Source organism: Pithys albifrons, chromosome 8 (assembly GCF_047495875.1).
Source record: "Pithys albifrons albifrons isolate INPA30051 chromosome 8, PitAlb_v1, whole genome shotgun sequence".
In the NCBI taxonomy this organism is placed as follows: domain Eukaryota; kingdom Metazoa; phylum Chordata; class Aves; order Passeriformes; family Thamnophilidae; genus Pithys; species Pithys albifrons.
In genome coordinates, this window is record NC_092465.1 from 36,014,199 (window position 1) to 36,041,672 (window position 27,474).

A 27,474-nucleotide genomic window follows, 5' to 3' on the forward strand; every position below is an offset into this window, starting at 1 on the left:
AAAGGTTTTCAGTTTCAGCCCCTGGTCTGCAGAGCCAGTTATGAGAAGGTCGTTTTATGCTAAGAAAAGTTTTCAAGTTGGATTGTTGTGTTCCTGGGGATGTTCCTCAGTGAGAGTTCTGGGCCCTTTGGTTTTTCTGTTCCTTATCCCACTCAACCCTGTTCTCAGCCTTTGTATCCTTATTAATTTTATGTGCCAACCCCCAGCTAAACCTGCAGTGCCACTGTGGGCATGCAAGGAACACACTGAGTTGGTTCAGGGTTTTAAAAAATACTTTAAAATCCCTTTTTCTATTAGTCAGCTCCCAAAACACATACTACAAAAATACAATGTACTTTCCTTTGGGCTCCTTTGCCAATGAGGTCCTTTAGAACTGCTCTGTCTGAGGGCACCTGTGCAGATTCAGCTCTATGGCCAAGGGCACTGATGGAGCAACCCTGAGGGGCTGGAAAACTTGGCCCCTGCCTTGGCCCCCAATATTGCTCAGATCTGACACCCATCAATTTTACAGCCTGTTGTGGGGGGCAGCTCAGGCTGAGCCTTCCACAGCCTCAGAAATGCTCATAGGGAACATCCCCAATCCCTTTCCCATGCAGAAGGGTGAGAAAAGGGAGATGAACCCATTAGGGAGGGCGTTTTCCTCAAGCACTGCTATTCTCCTTTGTCAGCTGTCCCTGGCAAGAAGCAGTTTGACCTTTAAGGCAGGAATATGTAAGATGATGCCAAAATGTGCCAGAACCTCAAATCCAGGAGGGGTGATCAGCATTGCCCAGCCTGGAGTGAGAGTTCCCTCCCTGTGCCTGCCCAGAGGAGCCCCTTGGACACAGCAGGGCCAGACCCACCAAACCCCTGCCCCCCCTGCAACATACTGGAGGGAATTTTACCAGGCTGCAAGGGAGGGGTGAACAATAAACATGGGCTGGGGCAGCCCAAGCTCTCTGCAGGGGCACAGTGGGGACCTGCAGCTGTGGTCCCTTTGCCCTGGCAGAGTGTGGGGCTGGGCATTGTGAGTGTGCAAAGGGAGTGGCAGGAGCTGCCGTGGCACAGCTGTGCCCCTTGGTCAGTGAGTGTGCAAAGGGAGTGCCAGGGGCTGCCGTGGCACAGCTGTGCCCCTTGGTCAGTGAGTGTGCAAAGGAAGTGCCAGGAGCTGCCGTGGCACAGCTGTGCCCCTTGGTCAGTGAGTGTGCAAAGGAAGTGCCAGGAGCTGCCATGGCACAGCTGTGCCCCTTGGTCAGTGAGTGTGCAAAGGGAGTGGCAGGAGCTGCCATGGCACAGCTGTGTCCCTTGGTCAGTGAGTGTGCAAAGGGAGTGGCAGGAGCTGCCATGGCAAAGCTCTGCTGACTGTGAATGTTACTGACTTCAACACACCCTCGGGTTTCTGTGGATATAACCTGTTTCTCCTGGAATTGAAGGATTGAGCTGCTCTTTTTCACACCTGATACAGCACTAATTATTACCTCATTATGTGGGACTTGGTAAGTGCAGGGTTTTTGAAATGGTCTTACAGAGTATTTCTAGAAAAGAATCTGTGAGAGATGGAAATCCCAGTGCTGAGCTTTCATCTCCTCCCAACATCCATCATGATCCAGTGGAACAATGTAAGGCCTGGCCTTGTCTTATCTCAGTAATTACCCTCATCTTCCCAATTTGCTGAATGACCATTTGCAGTTTCCTGCTTTGGCTGATCAGGAATTTATTGGTAAAGCTCACACAGAACTGGTTCAGAATCACACTGGAATTCAGTGGCAGGGCTGAAAATGGAAGCCCTGTCTCCAAGCACCCATCCCACAGCTCCTCATCCAACCAAACTTTTCCCAGGGACAATCCTGCCCCCAGGAATGGAACATCCCCAGTGCTGGGTAGGGGCAGCCCCTGGGCCTGGCTCTGAACTCCTGCAATGGGCACAAAGGGCCCAAGGAGGGATTGCCACCTGTGCCCAAATTCACTGCTCTGCTGAAGACCTGAGCCACTGCCAAAGAACTCCAACAATTCAGCAATTCCTGCACTGGTTCTGGTGCTCAGGGAATGCTGTACCCCCAGAGGACACGAGCACTGCCCATTCCCTGCTGCTGCCACTGCCCCAGAGCTGTGCCCAGCCCGGGCCATGGGGCAGGGAGTTCTCTGGCCAGGACCAGTCCCTCAGGCACAGGAGGGCTCTGCAGCCTCATGTCCCACAGTGAGGAGTGAAGGGGCTGATGCAGCAGCCTGGCATTTGTTTGGGGACAGGTAACTGTGCCCACCCAAACTGCTGCAGTCCCAGCACCGCTTGGATTGGCTCCAAACCTGGCACCAGAGTGCCCAGGAGCTGGAGGGGAACCTGCCCATTCCCTTTTCCCTGCACTCCTCCCCTATTCACAAGAAAATGTTAATTATTCACAAATTCAAACCAGTGCTTTGATGTTTCCTTTTCACAAGCCAAAGCATAATCTGCTCTGGTAAAATACAAGACCCAAAGTCATCCCACTCAGCCAAAGAAGACAAACATTTCTAATTGCAGCTTTCAAAGGGAGTTTCCTTCCTCAAGTTATTTCTTCAGATTTCCCACAAAACCCCTCAACATAATGAACAATTCTAATTAGCTCACTAGCAAAGGATTTGGCCTCTTCCCAATAAATCCAAATAGTGTCAGTAGAACAAGTTCACAGTCATTTTTATTTTCTATCCCTTGCTTCAAAACTTGACTCTTCACTTTTTTCTACTCAATTTTATATACAGATTTTAAGCTGGAGAAAAATCCTTCTCTCTGCAGAAGATTTTCTCATCAATGAGTCATATATATATTTTTTTAATAGGAATATCAAAGCCAGCCTGACAGAACAAACACCCCAACACATCCTCTGGACATGGATGTCTCTCTAAAAATATTAAAGCTCCAAAGATTGAACAGAAAGAATAAGAGCCATTGCAATCAGACAAAGTGAGGACTCAGGTCTCTGGCACACAACCCACAGCACAGGATTCCTTCAGCCCCCCTGCCCTCAGTGGGGCCACCATGCTCAGCCTCCTTTGGAAAGAAGGTTCAAATGGTCACGTCCATGGCTCCAAAATACTTACTGTTGCTCAAGTCTAAAAACCTGTACTTTACATGAGACTTCTCTCTCTGCTACAGGAATCTTTAGGGAGCCAAACAGTGAGTGAACTTCCATCATTCCTGACCCTTGAATGTGAAGCCAAAGTGCAGGATGGCAGAGCAGTCCCTGTGCCCTCCCTGCAGGCACTGATGCTGTGTCTGCTCTGGGCAGGCTGTGCTGTGCCCAGGGGGACTCGACTCTGTGCCCACCCTCTGCTGTGCCCAGGGGGACTCTGTGCCCACCCTCTGCTGTGCCCAGGGGGACTCGGTGCCCTCCCTACAGCCACTGATGCTGTCTCTGCTCTGGGCAGACCCTGCTGTGCCCAGGGGGACTCTGTGCCCACCCTCTGCTGAGCCCAGGGGGACTCTGTGCCCACCCTCTGCTGTGCCCAGGGAGACTCTGTGCCCACCCTCTGCTGTGCCCAGGGAGACTCTGTGCCCACCCTCTGCAGCCACTGATGCTGTCTCTGCTCTGGGCAGGCTGTGCTGTGCCCAGGGGGACTCTGCGCCCACCCTCTGCTGTGCCCAGGGGGACTCTGCGCCCACCCTCTGCTGTGCCCAGGGGGATTCTGTGCCCACCCTGCAGCCACTGATGCTGTGTGTGCTCTGGGCAGGCTGTGCTGTGCCCAGGGGGACTCTGTGTCCTCCCTGCAGCCACTGATGCTGTTTCTGCTCTGGGCAGGCTGTGCTGTGCCCAGGGGGACTCTCACAGATACACAAATACTTCACTAACCACATCTCCAGGATGCCCACAGTGCATTACTCAGCCAAAGCAGCAGCAGAAGGCAACACATCAACCAAGTTACTGACACCCAGAGAGACTCAGGGTCTCACCAGCACTGAGAGTGCTTAGCTGGGCTCTGCTCCTGCTTTCCTGGTTCCTCCTTTGTGCCAGCACAGTGTGGGGACCACCAATCACACAATATTTGCAAAGAAGAAACACAAAACCCAAAGAGTACTTTACTGTGTTGCCAAGTGCAGTTTGACACCATCAGTGACCCTGCTAGAAAACCTCAATCCTTGCCAAGACATCCCTCAGTGATGCTGAAGGCAAATCAGAGAGAATAGAAGCAGCTTTGAACTCTGAACTCATCACAATCCACAGTGGTAATTATGTGAAATGAATAAATGGAGCTGGATTCAGTGATGACCCTGACCAGGTTCCAAAGGGGGCATTTGCTGAACCAGCATTGAGGAAAAGGGATTAGAAATGAGGCCAACCTGTCAGGAAAATACTGCTCATCTTCACTGACATTTCAGGTAGTTTTGTGCTCTAGAGATCATTATCATTTTTCATTTCCCACCCTGTTGCTGAGGCCTCCAAACTGCACAGGAGCTTTCCATGGTGCCACCTGCCCTCTGTCCCTGCTCAGGGCCCCTCTGTAGAAGGTCCTGGAGAAGAGGAGGCTCAGAGGTGACCTCAGCACTGTCTGGAACTGCCTGAAGGGAAGTTGTGGCCAGGTGGGGGTTGGTCTCTTCTCCCAGGCACTCAGCAATAGGACAAGGGGGCACGATGGGCTCAAGCTCTGCCAGGGGAAATTGAAGTTGGAGAGCAGAAAGAAATTCTTTGCAGAGAGAGTGCTCAGGCATTGGAATGGGCTGCCCAGAGAGGGGGTGGATTCCCCATCCCTGGAGGTTTTTAAACTGAGCTTGGCCGTGGCACTGAGTGCCATGATCTGGTAAAGGGACTGGAGTTGGACCAAGGGTTGGACTTGATGATCTCAGAGGTCTTTTCCAACCCAATCCATTCTGTGATTCTATGATTCTATGGACCCACTGAGGGGCTGGGAAGGAGGGAGGAGGCCCAGGAACCTTCAAATGGTGCACAGAGAGGGCAAAGGGGCTTTGTCAGAGCACTTTATCAGGTGCACGTGGCATTATTGCTGCAGTGAGGACAGAGAGCTCTTCAAAAAGCACAACATCATAAATAAACCTCCCAGAAGTGCACAAAGAGATAGACCTTAAACATATGTCATGGTTTAACCCCAGCCAGCAACGAAACCTCCCCCAGCCACTCATTCTTTGCCCTCGTGGGATGGGGGAAAGAATCAGCACTGCTCAGCAGTAACAAAACCCCCCTGATTTACCAACAGGGTCCAGCACAAATCCAAAGCACATCCCTGTGCCAGCTGCTATGAGGGAAATGAACTCTTTCCCAGCCCAAACCAGCACACAGACCAAAAGCATCACATCTTCACCCTGAATAGCAGATTTGGTGTGTCCTGACCAAGTATTTTGATTTCATGTTGACTTACAGAAAAACATCACCCAGGAAATCTTTGGCTTCACAAATCCCCTTTCCCCACCTCCCTCTGCAGGGCAGTGTATTAGCTGTGAATTCAGCAACAGATATTCCACTTGCTGAGCTTTTAACTCCTCCTACACCTCTCACTGTAGTGCAACTTGAGCATCACACTTTAACTTCAGGAGATTTGTAACACCTGAGAAGTCTTAACACAAAGTTTACTATGAGGAGTGACACTCAGATTGTCTGTGCCCTTTGGGAATTCTCTCCCCCACAGTCAGACTGTTGGTGCAATGTGTGTTCCTGCCCCTTTCTGACATGTCCACATGGAGCTGTCAGGGGGTTCAGTCACTAAACCACACTCAGGGCAAGAGACACTTCAATGCACTGCAATAATTCCTTATAGAGCACAAGAACAAACACCTGTGGCCAACTCCTCCCAGTCCCTGCAGGCCCCAGGAGTGCTGCCAGCTCTGCCCCATTGCCACAGGAAGGCTCTCACACCCCACAGAGGGGTTGGCACCCCTGCAGGGGGCACTGCCTGAGGGCCCCAGGCTGCAGGGGAGCTGCCACCAGCAGGGTCCCTGCTTTGCCTCTCTCAGTGTCTCTGGTGGCTTTAAATCAGGGACACAGTGGCAAAAGTCCCCTGAGATTGGCAAACACATGGGGATGATGTGGGGCTGTTATTGTTGTCAGAGTGTGCTCAGCAGCACCCACAAAGCACACGCTGGTTTCTCTCCAGAAGCCAAGCAGTTCTTCCTCATGGACAAAACAAACCAAAAACCAAACTGAAACATTCCACGGTCTTTGTCCCTCTCATAAATCCCTTTTAAACCCCCATATTCTCCCTCTCATTTTCCAGCTTACACAGCCTGGATCCAAACCCTCTCCCAGCAAACATGACCAAACCAGTGACAGCTCTTTCAGAACAAACATTGCCTGCCAGGTCTGTCCAGAGCCTGCTCTGCATTCCTGCTCTGTCCTGCAGGCAGTGCCACCACTCCTGCCAGGTCTGCCCAGAGCCTGCTCTGCATTCCTGCCCTGTCCTGCAGGCAGTGCCACCACTCCTGCCAGGTCTGCCCAGAGCCTGCTCTGCATTCCTGCTCTGTCCTGCAGGCAGTGCCACCACTCCTGCCAGGTCTCCAGAGCCTGCTCTGCATTCCTGCCCCACCCTGCAGGCAGTGCCACCACTCCTGCCAGGTCTCCAGAGCCTGCTCTGCATTCCTGCCCTGTCCTGCAGGCAGTGCCACCACTCCTGCCAGGTCTCCAGAGCCTGCTCTGCATTCCTGCCCTGTCTTGCAGGCAGTGCCACCACTCCTGCAGCTTCCCTGGCAAACCCTCAGAGCTCCTGCCAGGCCTCACAACCAGTTCCACACTGACCTGCTGTGCCCTCACCAGCTCAGGGGACACTCAGGACACCTCTTGCCATTCCTGTGCACCAAGGTTGATGTCTGGATATCATGTCATTCCTCACCACCTGCCAAGCACTTGGCATTGTTTGAAACCAGGCAAATTATTAAGGAGCCTTAGGAAGACCTTCAGGACAGAACTGTCAGCCTCTTCTTTCTGTTAAATATCAGGAGCTGATTTAGTTCACTACATTTCCCATGCAGGTGGAAGTTGTTTTCTCAGCCACACCAGGCAAACCCCCAGATTTCCCTGAATTCCACAGTAAAATCTGTTCTTCAGCACACCAAATGTCACAAAGTTTACAACATGGGCAGGTAAGTGAGAGTGTGAGACTTATTGAAAAAGCTGGTCTGACCTTCCAGAGAAACTGCAAGCACATGGGCAATACATTTCCTCCTAACTTTGCTGGGCTTCCCCACATGTTACACAAACACATCTTTAAAGACAAAAACCAGCAGCAACACCTACCCCAATGTCAGAAACTGCTCCTTCCTCTGCTGTTCCTCCTTCCCCTGCTGTTCCTCCTTCCTCTGCAAACCTTAGGCTGTGCCACTGTTCCAGCTGGGGAAATGCTAAAGTGAAGGCACCTGGTTCCTCAGGCTTTCAGAGCCCACTTTCAGCTGCCTTGGGGAACCAGAAAGCAAAGCTGAGAGGAAACAGAAATCCATGCAGAGCATGCAGCAATAACCAAGGCCTTCCTTGGGCCTGACTGTTTTACTGCAGTGAAATATTTATAGCAAAAATAAATCCTTCAGTACAACCATCCACAACATATTTCAGAGCACAGTTGGCTTTATTCAAGTCTGCATCTTCCCAATTCTAACCAGGAAAGGGGTTCATATCAGCTACCCTGTATGGAAACACAACTGCTGCAAATATTCCAACACTTGTAGGAGCGAAGGTTCAGACCAAGCAAAAGCACATCCTCACAGTATCATAATAGCAATAATCACAAAGAGTTCTCTGTGGATTACCTGTGCCAGTTCACTTTTCCAAAGCTGTAAATGAGGGTTTTTTTCTAATACAAAAGAGATCAGTGGCTCCTCTGTGTGCTCGGTAGGAAGATTCGACTGGAACTTTCCACCAATTCCTGCAGGTGAATGAATGTGCAGAGATCTGCACCAGAGCTGCACACGTGGGGTGAAAGGGGAAATAACCAAATGCGCCTCAAGGACATGGAGTTTGCCTTGGGACGGTGAAGACTCTGACATTCCTGAAAGCAAAGATAATTTTTTAAAAATAAGTTTTTATTCACTCAAACTGCAGTTCCAGCGTTTAGTCACTCAAACTGCAGTTCCTGCATTTGCTCACGAGAGGGCGCTGCTTTTAGTCACCCAAGCTGCAGTTCCTGGATTTACTCACCAGATGGCGCTGTTTTTGTCACCAAAGCTGCAGTTCCTGAGTTTACTCGCCAGAGGGCGCTGTTTTTAGTCACTCAAGCTGCAGTTCCCGATTTGACTCGCCAGAGGGCGCTGCTTTATTCACCCAAGCTGCAGTTCCTGAGTTTACTCGCCAGAGGGCACTGCTTTTAGTAACCCAAGCTGCAGTTCCTGAGTTTACTCGCCAGACGGCGCTGTTTTAGTCACTTAAGCTGCAGTTCCTGCGTTTGCTCGCCAGATGGCGCTGCTTTTATTTACTCAAGCTGCAGTTCCCGATTTGACTCACCAGATGGCGCTGTTTTAGCCACCAAAGCTGCAGTTCCTGAGTTTACTCGCCAGAGGGCGCTGTTTTAGTCACTCAAGCTGCAGTTCCCGATTTGACTCGCCAGAGGGCGCTGTTTTCAGTCACTCAAGCTGCAGTTCCTGCGTTTACTCGCCAGACGGCGCTGTTTTGGGGTGCTGTGCCTTCATTGCCCCGTTTCTTTCACCAGGGGGAGGTATTTGGGGCACTGTGCCTGTAATGCCAGGCTTAATTTCCATTGGGAATGTCTGGGGGCACTGTACCTGCAGTTCCCGTGGGACTTGGCAGGGATTTGCCCTCGGCACTCTCAGCCTGGAGAGCTGTGTGACATTTTGGAGGGGGAGCCATCGGTCCCTGCACATCCTGCAGCACCACAGGGGCACCCTGCATCCATCTGCTGCTGAATTCCATGCAGTCCTCCAGGCTGCAGGTGTCTGGAGAACTGATTTCCCTGGATCCCAGCCCCATTCTACACTGCCCAGGAACTCAGCTGCTTCTCTGTGTCCCAGTGTGGGGCAGGTGGCACCAGGACAGAGCTCTGAAGCACTCAAAGCAGCATCTTAAGCCTTAGTGGTGATGTGGGTTGGAAAATTCCTACTCCAGAGCTTTTGGTCCTTTGTTGAGCCATGTCCTTGTATTCCCAGGCTCTCCTTGGGCTGGGCCTTTCCACAGCTGCCATTTTTTGCCATCTGGGTTAGTTTCTAATGGACTCCCCTCCCTTTTCCCTGCAGAGTCAGAGCTGAGAAAGAGATGCCAGAGCACACCTGCAGCTGGACCCAAACCTGCACCTGGACAGAGTGTTCTTGAACCACTTCAGAGCTGCCTAAAGAGATGGGAAAGCTGCCCTGGCTGCCTGGCCCCTGTGACAGTGACAGTGCCCCCCTGCCCTGGCTTCCTGGCACTTGTGCCCCTTTACCCAAAATTTGAGTGTCTTTTTCCCAAAAATTTGAGTGCCCCTTTGCTGAGAATTTTTACCTCAAATTTTGAGTGCCTCTTTCCCCAAAATTTTAGTGCTTCTCCAAAAAATTTGAGTGCACTTTTCTGTAGAATTCGAATGGCCTTTCCCTAAACATTGAGAGCTCCTCCACCAAATTTGAATTCCCCTCTCAAATATTTGAGTGTCCCTTTCCCCAAAATTTGGGTGCCCCTCCCATAATTTTTGACTGCCCCTTTCCCCAATTTTGACTGGCCCTGCCCAAAATTTGAGGACACCTCCCCAAAAATTTGAGTGCCACTTTCCCAAAAATTTGAGTGCCGTGCCCCTCCACAATTTTTGAGCACAGCTCCCCCAAAATTTGAGTGCTCCTTCCCCAGTTTTTCAGTGCCCCTTTATCTTGGCGCAAAGCTCAAGCATTCCTGGGCACCAGTGGGTCTGGGAAATTGATCCAGGCCCTGAGCCCTCAGGGGGCAGAGGAACTCCAACACCACCAGTCTGGTGAGTCAGGGAGTACTTAATGCTGCAGAAAAAGCTTCAGGAGCACAACCCGTGGCATCCTCAGAGCTGGTTTATCTGTGTTACTTTAAACTTTAAATATTTGGATTCCCTGTGCCTGCCAGGTCAGCAGGAACAGCTCCTGCAGGGTCACTGGCACGACTCTGCAGCTGATGCAAGGCAAGAATTACCTCCAGCCCCAAAGACTGGTACCTGAAAAGCCACAGAGCATGTGTCTATTTTTAAAATTTCTTATTTATTTGTTTTGCTAACTCTGCTGGTAATTGTCAAGGTTTTCTCCCCCTGTCCCTGGGGAACGTTCTCTGTCAGTTCTGCTGTTGCATCCTTTTGCATTTAGTGAAAGTTACCTGCTATCAACAGTCAAACCAAGCCCTGGGAAAACTTGAAATCCTGGGGGAATCCAGGCAAAACATTCCCCTTGTGTTTCTGGAGCCACTGACTGCCAAGTACAGTCCTCAGTGTCATACCCTGTCCCCTCTCTGAGCTTCCCTCTGCCTTTTAGAGGGACTTGAAACGAAAACAATTTTTAAATATTTTTGTAATTTCCCCACAGGCATTAAAAAAAATCACAAGTCCAAATTTCCAAGATTCTTAAATACTAAAGCTGCCATTTTCACCTCTGGATTTCAGAGTCTTTGAGCAGTCACACAAGGTTTTAGACATTAGTCACTGGAGGTGAGCTCAAGCCTTAAATCAGCACATACTTTAGATAATTACTTTGAACAGCAAAGCCAAAAATTACCCAAACAGGCTGTTCAAGGCACTGCTTTGTTCTCACATCCTGCACAGCAGCAACTGGGAATTCAGTGAGAGGTTCAGAAGTCTCAGGCTACACATGAAGCCACAAAGACTTTCAGACACTGAAATGGGCCAAGCTGGTGCCTGAGGTTGGGCTGTACAGGCCTGAGCTCAAAATACATTGTCTTCCAAGGGCTGAATGGATGGATATACATCCCACTGGAAATGTCTATTCCTAATTCTGTGAGCCTACAAAATTCACCTTTAACTGATTATCTTCACATTAGCTCGAAAACCGTGGGGGGAAAACCTGTGAGGTTCTGCTCCAGCCTGAGGTGTTTTAGCTCACCCATCAGGTGGGTGTTACTGAGGTTTTGGTTGCTGTAACTTTTGCTTTCTGTTCCTTCACCCTCAACAACTCCAGCAACACCAGCAGGAGCTCTGGAGGGTGGGGTTGTGTCCACTGGACCTGCAGTGCCAGAGGGATTAGACACTGCTTAGAATCCCAGGATCCCTGAGGCTGGAAAAGCCCTTGCAGACTCTGGAGCCCACCCTGTGCCCAATGCCCACCTTGGCAAAGCCCTGCCAGCCCCTGGAGCCCACCCTGTGCCCCATGCCCACCTTGGCAAAGCCCTCCCAGACCACAGAGCCCACCCTGTGCCCGATGCCCACCTTGGCAAAGCCCTCCCAGACCACAGAGCCCACCCTGTGCCTGATGCCCACCTTGGCAAAGCCCTCCCAGACCACAGAGCCCACCCTGTGCCCAATGCCCACCTTGGAAAAGCCCTCCCAGCCCCTGGAGCCCACCCTGTGCCCAATGCCCACCTTGTCCCCCAGCCCCTGGAGCCCACCCTGTGCCCGATGCCCACCATGGCAAAGCCCTGCCAGCCCCTGGAGCCCACCCTGTGCCCGATGCCCACCTTGGCAAAGCCCTGCCAGCCCCTGGAGCCCACCCTGTGCCCGATGCCCACCTTGGCAAAGCCCTGCCAGCCCCTGGAGCCCACCCTGTGCCCGATGCCCACCTTGGCAAAGCCCTCCCAGCCCATGGAGCCCACCCTGTGCCTGATGCCCACCTTGTCCCCCAGCCCAGAGCACTGAGTGCCACATCCAGTTACTCCTTGCACACCTCCAGGGGTGGGCACTCCAAACCTCCCTGGGCAGCCCCTGCCAGTGCCTGCCCACCCATCCCATGAAAAAAATCCTCCTGATGTTCAGTGGGCTGGGTAAAGTGCTTAGGAAAGATTTGAGTCGCCCCACAGGAAACTAATGATTAAAAGTGAACTAAATAGCTCTGTTGTGCCTTTGGCTGTGGAGGTTTTGGGAATTCAGTGCTCCCTGCATTCTCCTGTTGGCAATTTAGCCCAAGGAAAAAGGCACTGCAGCCCCACCCTGATCAGAGAACTACTGCTAAAGGGAGAAAAGCTGACAGCAAATATTTGTCCTGGGATCAATTCTGTTTAAAGTGCAACGTTTGTAGCAGAGCTGGGACAGGGGGAGGTCAGGCATGGGATCAAGGCTGCATTTATATAAAGACAGAGGGATATGCACTGGAAATGCTTGTTTAGAAAGGGAAAAGACCAGAGAATTTTGAGACACACACCATGAGGATCCTAATTTTTGTCCTCACACTGAGCATTTTCTCGTGTTCGGGTAAGTTGGAGCCACATCCTCTTCCTTAGGGTGGTTTTGGGGGGGAAAACACAACTCCACAGTGAACTTGTGATGGAACTGTCCTTGTCCCTCAGGATTTCCAGCCTATGACTATGATTTCCCTGTCATGGAAGAGGCTCTCAATGCTTCCCTTACACGGATCAATTCCCAGTCGTGGGGGAGAAACCTCTATGGTGTTGTCAGGAGCCACATCACAGGAGTAAGTGCACAGACAACAGAGATCCTTCCCCTGTCATGCTTTGCTGGGGTGGAAAATTCCTTTCTACAAAGAAACCCGGATTTAGTTGGAGTTTGCTGCTTGGAAGAGGGTGGGTTTGGGGCACTACCTGGAGTTATGGCTTTAGGAACTTAAAAATGCTTTGTAAGGTGGTTTGTAATTAAAAATACTTTAGGAGTTCAGGGTTTCACCCTTAGAATAGAAACCTTTGAAGGATGTCTTGAAGGATTTTGTTCAAAAGTGCTGGTTTGGGCATCAAGCAATTGAAGGCTGATTAAATGCCCCTACACAATCAGGATTCTTTCTCCAGCCTGTATTTCTCATCTGTCTAAACCCCTAAATGTGGTTTAACTCTGCTGCAGTCTAAATGCAGGCAGGAAGGGTCTATCTGTTTTAATTTGTGGTGCTCAAACTCACAGTGGATACCCAGAGTTAAGGAGTGAAAGCTTTTTAATGCAGTTAGCATGTGTTAACTGTGTCTCCAGGCAGCATGGATCAAACCTTCTGCAGGAAGGAAGGACAAAATGACTTGAATTTACACAGTCTGGTGAGAAGAAAACCACACAAGTATTTGAAAGCAATGCTCATTTGTTCTTTGTTGGGGTTTTTTGGGGGGGAGTGGGAGTTGCTTTTCTTTTTCAGTCTCTCATCTTGAGCTGGAAACCTTGATTAGATGGGGAGAAGGAGAAAAGAATAACCAAAAAGCAGTCAGGCTGTCTAAGTCTTTCAGTGTTTTGTACACGCTGCCCATTTGGGCCCCTGAGCTGACACGATTTAACTTTGATTTAATCACTTTAACTTTTTAATCCTTTTAACTTTGATTTATTCACTTTCTTGAGCTCGTGGAATGTGCTTCCCAAGCCAGGGGTTTGCAATGCACAGTCTGGATATTCAACAGAGGGCTTTTGGCACCCCAGGTCTCACAAAAGAGGGCAGATTTCGGCCTATTCAGAAGACCAGTTCGGAGCATACCCTGAAAAAAACCCCTTGAAAATAAGGAGGTACAGGAGGGATGGACGTGCTTCAAGAAGCAAGTCTTGAGTGCACAGGAATGGGCTGTCCCAGTGTGCTGAAAGGCCAGCCGGGGGCGGGGGGGGGAGAACATCAGCTTGGCTGAACAGGGAGATTCTGAAGGAAATCAGGGATAAAAGGAGAGTTTACCAACTATTGAAGAAAGGGCTGGTTACTCATGAAGAGTTGAGGGACTTAGTTAGGTCTTGTAGGAAGAAAATTGGAGAGACAAAAGTGCAGTTTGAAACAATATTGGCTACTTCTGTGAGGGACAACAAAAAGAGCTTCTATAAATACATCAATAACAAAAGGAGGGGCAAGGCAAACCTCCAGTCTTTGCTGGACTCGAGGGGGAACAGAGTTAATCTGGAGGAGGAGAAGCCTGAGGTACTTAACACCTACTTTGCCTCAGTTTTCACCAGCAAGACAGGTGGCCCTCAGGACAACTGGCCTCTGGAGCTGATAGACAATGACAGGAAGCTGAATAACCCCCCTAAATTCCAGGAGGATACAGTCAGTGATTAACTAAAACACTTGGATCATCAGAAGTCTATGGGACCAGATGGGATCCACCCTAGGGAGATGAGGGAGCTGGCAAAGGGCTTGCCAAGCCACTCTCCATCATCTACCAGCAGTCCTGGCTCTCTGGGGAGGTCCCAGATGATTGGAAGTTGGCAAATGTCATGCCAATCCACAAAAATGGCTGCAAGGTGGACCCTGGCAACTCCAGACCTGTCAGTCTGACCTCGGTGCCTGGGAAGGTTATGGAGCAGGCATTGGAATGGCCTACCCAGGGAGATGGTGGGTTCTCCAACCCTGGAGGTTTTTAAGGTGAGACTGGACGTGGCACTGAGTGCCATGATCTAGTAACCAAAGTGGAGTTGGATTAAGGGTTGGACCTGATGATCTCGGAGGTCTCTTCCAACCCAACTGAGTCTATGATTCTAGGAAAAGGAGGGATAACATGCAGGGATAATGCTGTGCCCATCTACCTTTGACAGCTCAGGTCCTCACAGCTCTGAGCAGCAGGAGGGTACAGCAATGACTGGGGGGTTCAAGTGGGGTGGGATTCAATAACAATGAGTGAGGTTTCAATTGAAATTCCTGTGGAAAACTCTCCTGTGTTGCTGTTACCAAAAAGCCAGCCTTTTTCAGCTCAAAATTGGGCACTGCCCCCAGTAGTGCCCTCGTGTCATCTTCTGCTTGACAAACGTCAATGCAGTGGGCACAGGAGAGTGGCAAAGCACAAGTTGTATGTTGTGTTGCCCTTCCTTTCACCAGGCTGACATGTGGAGCAGTGATGCCTACAGGCTGGAGCTGCAGTTCAGCATCCGTGAGACCGTGTGCTCGAAGGCATCGGGGAGAGACCCCTCCACCTGTGCCTTCAGAACTGGGCCTTATGTGGTGAGTGCCTCTGGTGGGAGTGGGAAGCCTCCCTTCTGAGCAGGATGCCCTCAGGATGGATTGGGAATGCCGGTGGTGCTGAAAAATGAGGAATGAGTGGCTTTCTGAGAGTCTGAACAGACCCAACCTGCAGCGTGGAGTGGGTGCTGGGTGGGAAGGGTCAGTGCTGGAAGCTCCTCTGCCTGCTCCATGGGAATGCTGTGAACTGAAAGGAGGGTTTGTGCCTCGGAGCAGTGTGTAGTGAAAGTGTCTGTGTGCTTTGGGGCCAAATCCCAGAAGGAATGACCTCTTCTTCCCTGTACTCTGCGCTGGTGAGGCCACACCTTGAGTGTTGTGTTCAGTTCTGGGCCCCTCAGCTGAGGAAAGAGATTGAGGGGCTGGAGCGGGGCCAGAGAAGAGCAACGAGGCTGGAGAAGGGACTGGAGCACAAATGCTGTGGGGAGAGGCTGAGGGAGCTGGGGGTGTTTAGCCTGGAGAAGAGGAGGCTCAGTGGAAACCTTATTACTCTCTACAACTCCCTGAAGGGAAGTTCTGGCCAGGTGGGGGTCGGTCTCTTCTCTCAGGCAACCAACAGGAGAACAAAAGGGCATGGGCTTAAGCTCTGCCAGGGGAGGTTCAGGTTGGATATTCAGAAAGAAATTCTGTACAGAGAGAGTGCTCAGGCATTGGAATGGGCTGCCCAGAGAGGGAGTGGATTCTCCATTCCTGGAGGTTTTTAAGGTGAGACTGGACGTGGCATTGAGTGCCATGATCTGGTAATCACCGTGGGGTTGGATCAAGGGTTGGAGTTGATGATCTCAGAAGTCTCTTACAACTCAGCTAATTCTGTGATTCTCTAAGACCTGCTTCAGCCTGTCATGCATCTGGACACTACATTAAGGTTTCTCTTCCCTGGCAGTGCAGATTCCCTCTCTGTGCTGGCAGTGCTGATTTCTCTCAGCTCTTCAACCCTCAGCCACAAAGAACCAGGCTCTTGATACAACTCTTGCTCTGCCCTTAATTCTTAAATCCCCATCTTTGGTGGAAAGACATCATCTTTGAGTCTGAACTTCTCTGTGCACAGTGGTTTTGGCCAAATCACAGCTCCACTGCAGGCTCCTGAGGGCTTGTGTCCCAACTGCTGGCACTGATCTTCCAGAGCCTGTGGAGCAGCTCTCGAGTGCTGGTGTGTCAGCCTTACACAGACATTACCTCAGCTTTTGTGCTGCTCCAAGATGAACTCTTCTCACCTCTTTTCCCTCTGGGAACAGCTGCCAAACTTCCCTGTCCTTCCTGGGCACAATCTCTGGGAAAGAGCAGGGTTCTGGGAGGACAGGGAACAAGGTGCAAAGGCTTTCCTACACCTGAGTCGTGTTGCTCCCTCAGGAGGCAATTTAACCCTTGAGGAGAGGACCAGAACTTCTTTGAGCATCTCCACTTGTGAGCTGAGCAGCTCCTGTGTGTGCAGATGGCACCACACAGAATTGATGTTATTACTTGGTTTTCTTTGATGGTTATGACTTGGTTTTCTATAAAAACACAAGGGTTGGCTGTTATGGTGTTATCCCTAGATGCTAAACAGATACCATTCCTCTTCTTGGGGCAATACAGTATGAAAGATGGTGTGAGGATGTGTTTTCCAGACTTGTGTGCAGGTTTTGCTGGAGCTTCTCTTAAATGGCAAGGACAACTTCTTTAAAAAAGGCAATTTAATTCCAGAGCTGGAGCTGCCATGGGCATCGCCCTGCACTGACCTTTTTATTTGGGGTTGGTGATGCCAGAGCATGTGGAGGTTTTCTCCAACTCAAGGCTTTGTGCAGCCAACAAGTAGTTGTGGAGCAATAACCTGTGTGTGGTCATGTACAATCTTTCTGGAGTTTCTTTCTTGGGATTTCTTTTTAAATCTTTCTACAGGTTCCCACCCCTCAGGTAGACCCTGAGATGAGCTCAGCTGGTTAAAACTTGGTAGTAATAATGCCAAGGTCATGGATTCAATCCCCTCTGTGGGCCATTGACTTAAGAGTTGGACTCGATGATGCTTGTGGGTCCCTTCCAACTCAGAATGGTCTGTGATTCTGTGACTCCCACCAGAGGGTTTGTGCTGGAGGTTTGCTCTAAGAGAAGTGCTCTGTTTCCTTCTGTTCCAGCCAACTGCTTCCTGCAGGAGTGTTGTGGAGGTCTCTGGGGAGCAGCTCTCCAGTGTCCTGGTGCGGTGCCATCGTGGCACCTTCAGCTCCGAATCCATGAGCAGCGAGGAGGTAAGGAAAGGGAAACTGCTTTTGGGGGGAGCAAAGGGAGAAGTCAGACAAGTCAGGTGTCTGTGTGTGAACTGCAGCTTCAAAACTGGAGGTCTTAATCAGAGAACTGGCTGTGGTTTGAGATCCAGCTGCCTCCTGTTCTGCTTCCCTTTCCATCAGCTCAGGGGTTTGACCTCTGTGGATCCACACTCTGGATCTCTGCAGCCTTCTGGCACATCCAACCCCAACACTTCCTTCCATGAGCGTGTGCCTGCAGAGCAGTGATTGTCATGTCTTGGGCAGAAATAAATCCTGCTGGCTTTGGCCCCATCACCCAAGCCAGCTCTCAGCTGAGCATGCCATCCCAGCACAGCTTTGCTCTGCTGAGACCTGTGTGTTCCTTTTCTGAGCTCGTGTTTGGTTTTCAGGGTGTGATGAAATGCTGCCCAAACCTGGCAGTTCCTGCTGCCTAATTTAAAAATCATGCCAGTGTTCACTTTCTCCAAGAAGTGACACCTGAACCTGGGTGCCTGCACTTCCAACACAGCTCTGCAAGGGGGGTTGTGCTTGAGGGAACAAAGTTTCACAGGCAAGAATAGGGACAGCTTTAATTTTGGAAAGTGTAAGGGACTAAATAAATAAGTTGAATTAAAGAATGGTTTGGATTGGAAGTGATCTGAAAGCTCATCCAGTCTCAGTTCCTGCCATGGCCAGGGACACTTTCCACCAGCTCAGGTTGCTCCAAACCCTGTCCAACCTGGCCTGGGACACTTCCAGGGATGAGGCACTCTGGGAAAACTCTACCAGGGCCTCACAACCCTCACAGGGAAGAATTTCTTCCCAGTATCCCATCTATCCCTGCCCTCCTTCAGCTTAAGGCCATCCCCCTTGTCCTGTCACTACAAGCCCTTGTGAATTCCCTCTCCAGCTGCCTTGTACACAAATAGGACTCTGTGTCACCTTGGCTTGAATTGCCAAATTAGCTTGTCATTTATTCTTTTTTTCCCTCAGAATCTCTATTCAGAGCTATTTGGTGGGTGCACCACAGGAAGGCTTGATTTGCAGAGCAGATCAGAGCATGTGAAGCTCTGAAATGTGCAACACAGTGTTGGATGTTCAGTCAGTCCTCTGTGGGTTGACAGAACTTGTTTAATAGGGCACTCAACACAAACACTTGCTCTTACAAGCAGACATCTTCCTGCAGGTCTTCCTTAACCAGCACTTCAAATTCAGTGCTCCTGCCAATAGTCCTGCTGGGGAATATGTTTCCTGCAATGTTAATAAGGAATAAATGCCAACGGGAATTATTGCATTTGAAAAGGGAAGTGTTTCCCCTGCAGAGAGTGCTCTGGAGCTCTTGCTGGAGAGCTGTGACTCGGCTCAAGGGACCTCAGCCTGGCTGTGGCTGTGGTGGTGTTTGGGGAGAAGGAATTCTGATTGACTGAGGCTGCTCAGGAGGATTCCCACACTCAAAATAAACCACAACTGAGGTAGCAAAGCTAATTTATTAGTGAGCAAAGTAAATCCATCCTGTTACTTGTGACAGGAAACAACACATCCCGACCCTTGGAATCTTGACAAGCTGCTGAGCAGGAGGAGATGGAGCTGGCACTGGGTGTGAGGGGCAGGCAGGCTGTGCAGCTTCAGGGCATCCCCTGGATCAAAATGATGGACATGTGGCCCAGAACCACCCCTCATGTCTTCTCTCTCTGCAGTGGAGCTTTGCCAGCTGCAGCAGCAGCCCTTGCCTGGCCCGCACACAAGCCAAGGCTGCAGCAGCTCAAGGTGCTGACTCTGGGCCAACAACAGCTCTGTCCTTTATTGTTCCTTTGTCCAAGGCCAAGCTCCCACTGGTTCCATGTCACAGTGGTGTTTCTACCTCCAAGATTGACTTTTCCACAGTGAAACTCTGCAGTATTTTCTATCACATTGACGAGCACAACCACGGACCAAAGGACCATCCAGTCCCACTCCTGGCCCTGCCCACCCCAACAATCCCACCCTGTCCCTGTCCCATTGTCCAAACACTGCTGGAGCTCTGGCAGCCTTGGGGCTGTGCCCACTGCCCTGGGGAGCCTGGTCAGTGCCCCCCACCCTCTGGGAGAGGACCTTTCCCTGAGATCCACCAAAACCTGCCCTGGCACAGCCCCAGCCATTCCCTGGGTGCCGTCCCTGCCCTGGCCCAGCTCCAGCCCTTCCCTGGGTGCTGTCCCTGCCCCAGCACAGCTCCGGCCATTCCCTGGGTGCTGTCCCTGCCCCGGCACAGCTCCGGCCCTTCCCTGGGTGCTGTCCCTGCCCTGGCCCAGCTCCGGCCCTTCCCTGGGTGCCGTCCCTGCCTTGGCCCAGCTCCAGCCGTTCCCTGGGTGCCGTCCCTGCCCTGGCCCAGCTCCGGCCCTTCCCTGGGTGCCGTCCCTGCCCTGGCCCAGCTCCAGCCGTTCCCTGGGTGCCGTCCCTGCCCTGGCCCAGCTCCAGCCATTCCCTGGGTGCCGTCCCTGCCCTGGCCCAGCTCCAGCCGTTCCCTGGGTGCCGTCCCTGCCCTGGCCCAGCTCCGGCCCTTCCCTGGGTGCTGTCCCTGCCCTGGCACAGCTCCGGCCCTTCCCTGGGTGCCGTCCCTGCCCTGGCCCAGCTCCGGCCCTTCCCTGGGTGCTGTCCCTGCCCTGGCCCAGCTCTGGCCCTTCCCTGGGTGCTGTCCCTGCCCTGGCACAGCTCCAGCCGTTCCCTGGGTGCTGTCCCTGCCCTGGCACAGCTCCGGCCCTTCCCTGGGTGTTGTCCCTGCTCACAGGGAGCAGAGGTTGGAGCTGCCCCTCAGGGGGAGGCTGCAGACCCCCATGGGCTCTGAGCTCTGTCTCCTTCAGGCTGAAGAAGTCAAGTGATCATGAGCAATGGGGTCTCATTAGTTGGTTAGAGACCAAAAAAACAAGGGTATAGAGAGCTTTTAAAAACCCACCTTTGGATGAATGAGACCAGAAGGTCCTCCCTGTGGCAGTGACAGACTAAGAGCTCTGCAGGTTCTGCTCCCCTGGCTGTACCTGCACCCCAGGGAGCTGAGGTGAGGTGTGAGGCATGAAGGATTTTGTCTGAGAGCCTCCCTGCAAGCCCAAACTCCCTGAGCAACACCACTGCTTTGCAGCACTATCAGCAATACTTGTTCTCAGCCATATTATTAATGAGGTTTGGAATGACTTTAGTGATCACCCAATGCCTGGGGAAAGGGAGAGATGGGCTTGTTGCCAGATGAGCTTTCTCAAGCAATGTCTTTCATTTATAGATAATGCACGTGCCAATATCGACCCCCAGCAGGAGAGGCAGCACTCACAGGGAAGGTAAGTCAGTCCTGCCAGGATGGACTGCCCTGGCCCAGCTTTTGGAATACCTCAAGGTCTTCTGTCTGAGAGATAAGACAATGTGGAAGATGAGCAGTTTGCCCAGGTCGTGGGCAGCTGGTTTTATCTTTGTTGAGGACACAAGGAGGGCATTTTGTTGCCAGGCAGGGCCATGCTGAGGTTGATTCATTTTCTGGATTGCCAGATTTGTGCTCTCAGAACTGGTATTTGTGTGCAGCCCTGAGGGTGCCTTGATGTTGTGCTGAATGCTGGTTATTGTCTATTATAGTAGCACAGAGTGGGTTGGGTTGGAAAGGACCTTAAAGCCCATCCCATCCCACAGGCAGGGACACATCCCACCAGCCCAGGCTGCTCCAAGCCCTGTCCAGCCTGACCTGGGACACTTCCAGAGATGGGGCAGCCACAGCTTCTCTGGGCAGCAATGAACACATGTTTGAAAGCATCTGATTCTCCTGTCTGTCTCCATGCTCTTTTCCAGAAGATGTCTTTGCTCCTGAGGCCTTCCCTTCAGGGGGAAGAGGCAGCAGCCGTGGGGATTGGCACAAACCTGGCAGGATGGAATAACCCCCTTGGAGTGAGTACAATTCCAAGTGGAACATTTATACACCCAGAGTCTGCAGGTTTTGGGGCAGGGTGGGAAAGGGACTGCTCACTCTGAAAGGGCTCTTGTTCCTTCACTCCTCAAAGGACACTCCAGCTACAGAGCTCATTTTGGAGTTGGCCATCCCATACACTCCCACAAGTGTCCCGGGGTGCAGGAGTGTGAACAGTGAGCAGGAAAATTAATCTGCTGAGATTGGAGTTTAGCACAGGGTTCAAACCTTTTTGCCTTCATTTCCCTTACTCCAAGAAGGACACTGAGGGGCTGGAGCATTTCCAGAGAAGGGAATGGAGGTAGGGAAGGGGCTGGAGCAGCAGGAGGGGCTGAGGGAGCTCAACCTGGAGAAAAGGAGGCTCAGGGGTCACCTTCTGGCTCTGCAATCCCTGCCAGGAGGGGGTCAGGCTCTGCTCCAGGGCACAGGGACAGAAGGAGAGGGAATGGCCTCAAGCTGTGCCAGGGCAGGTTTAGATCGGATATTGGGGGCAAAAAATTCAGTGAAAGGGTTGGTAAGCTTTGGACAAACTGCCCAGGGCAGTGGTGGAGTCACTATCCTGGAAATGTTCAAAAAACATATGGATGTGGCACTTGAGGATGTGGTTCAGTGGTGAACAAGGCTGTGGTGCTGGGATGTGATGACCTTTTCCAGCCTTAGAGATTCTTGTGTGACTCTGTCTCTACTGGTTGGCAGAGATGTGTTTCTGCCTGATCTTATTTGGAGTCTTTGGACCTCATCCCAAAATACTTTGAGCTGAGGCCACACAGCTTGTCACAAAACCTGCCTGTGATATGAGGTGTCTGGGAGAACACAGTGTGCTTTGCCCAGGAAAAGCATTTGTTGCAGGAGATCTGTGAAGATGTTTGGAGCCTAATTAATGGGGATGATCATGAAAGACACACATGATTTATTAGAGCTGGCAAGGCCTGTCCCACACAATCCACTTTTGGTGCCCTGCTCCCGAGGCTCTGTGTGGGAGCAGCTCTAATTGCTGCTGACGGTTTGCCTGCCATTTTAGGGAGTTAATCTGAAGGGCAGTGCTTGGAAAGAGTTTTGGTAACACAGAATGAGCTGTTCTTTGGAGTGCTAAACAGGGTTGAAGCAGTCGGGAAAAGGAGGTTGGTGCTGTGTCTCTGTGAGTCAAAGGAATTCCAGCACTGCTTGGGTCCATATCATTAGCAGGTTTCTGTGCCCGGAGGGTGCCAGGACTGAGTGCTGGGTGTGTGGAGCTCAGCTCAAACCTCCTGCACTGGAACCAGTTTGAAATGGAATTTGACACCATTGACTCACCAAAAACCAGCACATGTTACTCATAAGCAGAAGGAGACAAACCCCCTGCTCTCTAGAAACGAGATAGCAAAGGAAAACCCAGCCAGTCAGCTCTGCTTGTAAAAATGGTTTCATTAAATCCATGTGCTGTTTCAGTTCAGCCACTAAAGCCAATAGGCTGTTTTAATCACTGCCTGTCTTCTTACAGGAATCTAAATTTTCCTTTGCATTTGGGAACTGCCAGGGATCTTTCATCCTGCAGCTCTCAAGACGAGCTGTCCCCAAAGCAGTGACACAAATGCTTTGTGTTCTTCCATCCAGTGTCTAACAAATCCCCAAGCCAAAAGCAAGCTGGAAAAATCTTCTCCAAAGAGAAGGTGAAACAAAAGGGGAGAAATTTACAGTTCTTGAAATCCTGAGAGGTTTGAAATTTAACCCTTTCTGCTTGCTCTTGAAGATGGGTTGGAAGTGTCATTTATGGAGCTGTTTCATCCCAGTGTGTCCTGGATTTTGGATATCTCAGAGGCAGATACACCATGAGATTGGGAGGGAATATCAAACCCCCTCAAAGGTCTTTGTTTCTCTCGTTTTTATCAGTTTAACTTATGAGTTGTCAAGAGTAGAGAAAGGTCTTCTTGATTTCAGAGTGGGCAGGTTTCATTCCTGGGTTTAATTTGCAACCACACACCCTCAGATAATTCCATATTTTTGAGACCTGGGCAAGTTATTCCCAGCTGTTCTCCCTGGGTTTTGGCACCTGTGTGATTCTGGCTGGAATTCTCACAAGCCATGCTGGGATGGCAGAGGTTGGTGGGGCCTGGGCAATGAGTGTTCTGAGCTGGCAGCAGCTCAGCTGGCTTGGCTTAGCCAAGAATATTTTGGGGGTGGCTGAGAAATGGCAATTTAATAATAGAAGACTTTCATCTCTTCTCTCAAAGAACTTGGAGCTGACAGGCAAAGCTAGATGGAAGTTCAGGTGAGAAATGAAATGTGATGCTTTATTTTACACAACAGGATGGGTCACTGACTGCTGCAAAAATCACTCAGGCAAGTGGCTGACAGAGTTTTTCATGCTGGATTTTACGTTTTCTAAGCCAGCTCTTCTCATCATTTTGGCCACAGGAATTATTTCAGGGGAATTCTGGGCCTGGCCCTGTGCAAGAAGCTGAATGATCTCACTGGTGCTCTGTATCTCTTTATTTATGAGGGTGTGCTAAATATCCAAGAGGGGGGGAAAAATCAGTGCCATAGTTATATAAAGAACTTTTCAAGTCTGCAGTTGTCAGACCCACCAGTCTGCTGGTGCCTGCAGGACTCAGAAACTGCATATGAACAGCCCTATCAATGATTAATGAGCTTATTGCAGTGACAAACCCTAATCAGATTTTCTGGATTTATTTCCTAGGGCATCTCCAGAACTGGGGAGATCTAAAATTCCCACTGCATGCTGTGGGCCAGTCTTTCCAACAACAGGCACATGAGGGAGTGACAGGAGGAGGAGGGAAAGCTGCTGTACAAGAGCTGATCCCCTGTTACCAACCTGCAACAAGGCTTAAGGCCTTTAGTGAGCATGGCCAGGGATGTTCAGAGCTTGTGGAGGCACCAAGGGGTGTGTCAGTGCTGCTGAACCCCTGGGAAATCTGCTCTGAAAAGATGCTGTTTAACACACACAGTATCAGAGACCTTTGAGTGTGCACAGGACAAGGAATTTTGGCTTCTCCTAAGGGGGAACTGCTCAGTGGTGCTTGTGGCTCTGAAGTGCAAAGAGGAGCCTAAAAATGGTTCAAACTCCACAAACACCTCGAAGGGCAGAAAGCAAAGGGGTCTCAGCTCTCTGCTGCTCCAAACCCACCTGCCTAAGGAAGTATTTTATTGCAGGGGAAAGCCTGGCCCATGGCTAATATATCTGGAATCTCACCAGCAGTGCTTCATGTCCTTGTACAGGAAAATAAAGAAAGGAGTTCCTGCCTTTGCAATGTACATGCAGATGGTGAATGCTGATTTTATCTTACTAATCACACAAGGAAAGATTTTTTTTTAAGAGAAAAACAAATCCCTTTAGCATCAAGCCTGTGATTCCCTCTCTTTCCTTGGAATTGTGCTCTGGCTGAGGTGTCTCACCTGGCAGGCCTTGCTGCTGGCAGAGTGTGGTGGTGGTGGGGGTTGAGGGCTGGTTAGCAGCCCTGCAGATGCACTGGTGAAGGAATTGGCATTCTTGGATATCACTGTGAGGTTTTATTCAATGCAAGAGTGTCTGGCAGCGTTGGGGCTCTGTCCCTACCAAGAAACCCAGGGTCCCACCTTCAGAGTGAAATGGGTACTTGTTTATCTGTCTTTTATAAATACAATACCCAAGCAGGGTGAAAAGCCCTCCTGGGGCATGGCAAAACCAGCTTTAATCCCCAGTGTCCTCATTAAGCAGCTCCTTGATTTTAGTTACAGTTTTATATCCTCATTTCTTTGATTTTGGGTTTTTTTTCCCCCTCTCCCATTCGCCCACCCACTTCCTTCAGTTCTCAGTAAGCAGCTTATTTCTTTCTGGGGAAAAAAAAGGCAAAGTGAAGCAGCAGAGAGGAGCCAAATCCCTGGAGAGTGGGATCTGCTGCAGAGTGAGAGCTCCACGTCGGATCAGCTTTGGGAGCAGGAGCTGGAGCACTCATGGCTTGGGGAATGACAGTGTTGCCAGTTCCTGTGAAAACAGACACTCACAAACAGTTTTAATGGAGAAAGATATATATGTTACCTTTATTAGAAGCTTCTAAGGTGCACACCAGAAGGTCTGCACATGCCTGACCAGGAATGTTACAATTTTATAACTTCTCCAGTGATTTACAGATGAGATATGGATATCCAACCACGATCTTCATTTCTCTTTGTGCCCCACCCATGGGGGTCCCCAGAACTGCCCCTTGGAGATCTTCCAGCACCTCCAGGCTGCCTTCTTGTCCTTTATCTTCTTGCTGTCTACAGGTGGCTCCTCACAAACACCACGGCCTTGGCAGGGCAGGAGAAAGCTCACAATTGGTGAGAAAGAGCTTTAGGAACTGGCTTTAGGATGTGAGCAATGTGGAAGAATCTCTGCAACTTATGTGGCTCTAAAAATCTACAAAAACACACTGAAATCCTTAGGCATCAACATGCTGCTGTTTCATTCCTCTGTGTGCTGGCTGAGCCCTTGGTGGCAGCAAGGACAGCGAGCTTTGCTCTGCTCACAGGCAAAGGAGGGAGCCTGAACCAGAGGCCAGAGCATGGCACAGGGATGAGGCAGAGCTGTCCCAGCAGAGGGGGCAAGTGCTGTGACAATCTCCTGTTGCTACTCTGAGCAGCAGCAATTTTTGTCTCACCTTTTGTCCACCTCTTCTTGATCTGTTTTGAAAGATTAGACCCACAGCAGCACGGAGGAAACTGTCCCTGCTCCTGGAGGATGCACAGCCTGGATGAGCGCTTAAACTTCCCAAGCCTCTGAATGGAATTCCTGGAGGAAACCAACAAGGATTCCTTCACTGGAGGAGCAGAAAGGGCTCTCACCTGCCCTCAAACTGCTGCTCAGGGTTGGATTTTGGAAGCATCAGAAATAATCTTGTCAAAGGATCAGGCAGGTTGGGAAGGAGTCCTCAAAGCCAGGCTGTGGATCTGAGGATTGGATACCTTGGGATGTAGATCCCTCATCCTCTTTGGGCTCTAAACAGCAGCACTCCTGAGGAAAGAATCTTTTTCCTTTAGCTGAGGTGGAATTTCGCATGTTCCCACTGGTTCCTGTTTCTTCTCCTGTCACTTGGTGCCCAATGATGATGCATGGCTGGTCCTGGTCCTTTGGCCTGGCCTGGACCCTGGACAAGCTGCTCTCATATGGTCACTCCTTTTAATCACTTCCATGGGTGTGGTTGCTCCTTCCTGGCCTGAATCTATCCCTCAAATTTTACTGACAAAGTGGTCTCACAGAAAAATGTCAGGTTGCCATGGTGACCAGCTTGCTGAAGACACAGTGTAGGCTACAGAGTGCTGGAGAACAGTCACATGTTCCCTCTAAAAAGCAAATCTCCAGTTCCTTCTGCAGATTGAAGCTCTTAGTTCAGACCCATTTCAGAGCAGCTTAAAGCCTTGACCAGCTCTGCCTTTGGGACTTGACCATATGTGTTGATTTGTGTCCCATGGTACTTATTTCACTGGTGTTAATTTTTCTAACAATCTGCTTCCTTTATTTCCCCCCTTTTTTCACTCTAATTAGCTTTTACCATGACATTTGTGCACATATGAAGAGTTCTGCATGTGCAGTTTTCTTCTGCCAGATGCCACATGGTGGGACTCCGATGTTAAACAAGTTAATAAGCAACTTGGTGAAGCTGAACACACTTTTCCCAGGCTGTGGAGCTTTGGTTGGTTCTGTGAAGTGTGAGACAAATTCTCAGCTCTGATATTTCTCCTTTCTCACAGTTTTTCAAATCAGATTGGAGAATGAGAAGAATCAAGATGAAGTGAAGTCTTTCCCCAAACTCAGTTCCTGCTGTGATGGCAACTGGATGAGCTCATGAGCTCAATACACACTTGTCCATCGCCAGCTCCTTCTGATGTGTGAGATCTCCTCAGGAGTGTAACTGTGTCCAGGACATTTGTACCATCCCATAATGATGCTATTAAAAACTCATTCCATCTGTTCGTTCTGCGTTGCTCTCTGGCTGCTTGTAATTTTCTGTAATGGTCTCAGCTAATTATTGATTATTCAAACTAATAAACCCACTCAATTCCTTTTTCTCCGAGGGTGTAGCAGCACGGAGAACGTGTCTTGCTACAAATCCAAGGGCTTGAGTTGCAGCCCTTCAGGAATTTGGCTTTAATGGGAATTCCGCCGCTGATGTGGGGAGCTGAGGGCTGCTAATGACGATAATTGTCAGGTACTAATTACTTTTGGAAGGAGGCCAGGTTAGAGCAGACTCTGATGTGTTCCTCTGCTGGGAAACAAATCTTGGAAGTCCTGTGCCCTCCTCTCCACTCAACGCAGAGCCCACCCTGCAGCTCCTTGGTAAGGGAAAGGTGGTGGTGAAGTTTTGGAGGGCTCCTGTTTAGATTTTTAATGCCCTATCTGTCAAAATGAGCTGATTTTTCTGTTTGAAGCAGCTCTCCCACCCAGCTGATTGCAGCAGGGTCACCAG

The 27,474-nt window shown here is 50.4% G+C and overlaps 1 protein-coding gene across 3 annotated transcripts; it reads left to right on the forward strand.

Annotated features, from left to right (window-relative positions):
• Positions 1–12,065: 12,065 nt before the first annotated feature.
• SPP2 (secreted phosphoprotein 2) lies at positions 12,066–26,980 on the forward strand. 3 transcript variants are annotated; one of them, XM_071562774.1, is made up of 8 exons: positions 12,066–12,246; positions 12,342–12,466; positions 14,777–14,899; positions 17,026–17,136; positions 20,384–20,438; positions 20,938–21,033; positions 23,263–23,300; positions 26,759–26,980. In XM_071562774.1, the coding sequence occupies exons 1-6, from the start codon at positions 12,198–12,200 to the stop codon at positions 21,021–21,023; spliced, it is 549 nt and encodes a 182-aa protein (XP_071418875.1). In that variant the 5' UTR covers positions 12,066–12,197; the 3' UTR covers positions 21,024–21,033; positions 23,263–23,300; positions 26,759–26,980. The 3 variants fall into 3 exon arrangements, with proteins under 3 accessions (XP_071418875.1, XP_071418876.1, XP_071418874.1); XM_071562775.1 differs by lacking the exon at positions 23,263–23,300 and having other exon boundaries at positions 20,941–21,033; XM_071562773.1 differs by lacking the exon at positions 23,263–23,300 and having other exon boundaries at positions 12,067–12,246.
• The last annotated feature ends 494 nt before the right edge of the window (positions 26,981–27,474 follow it).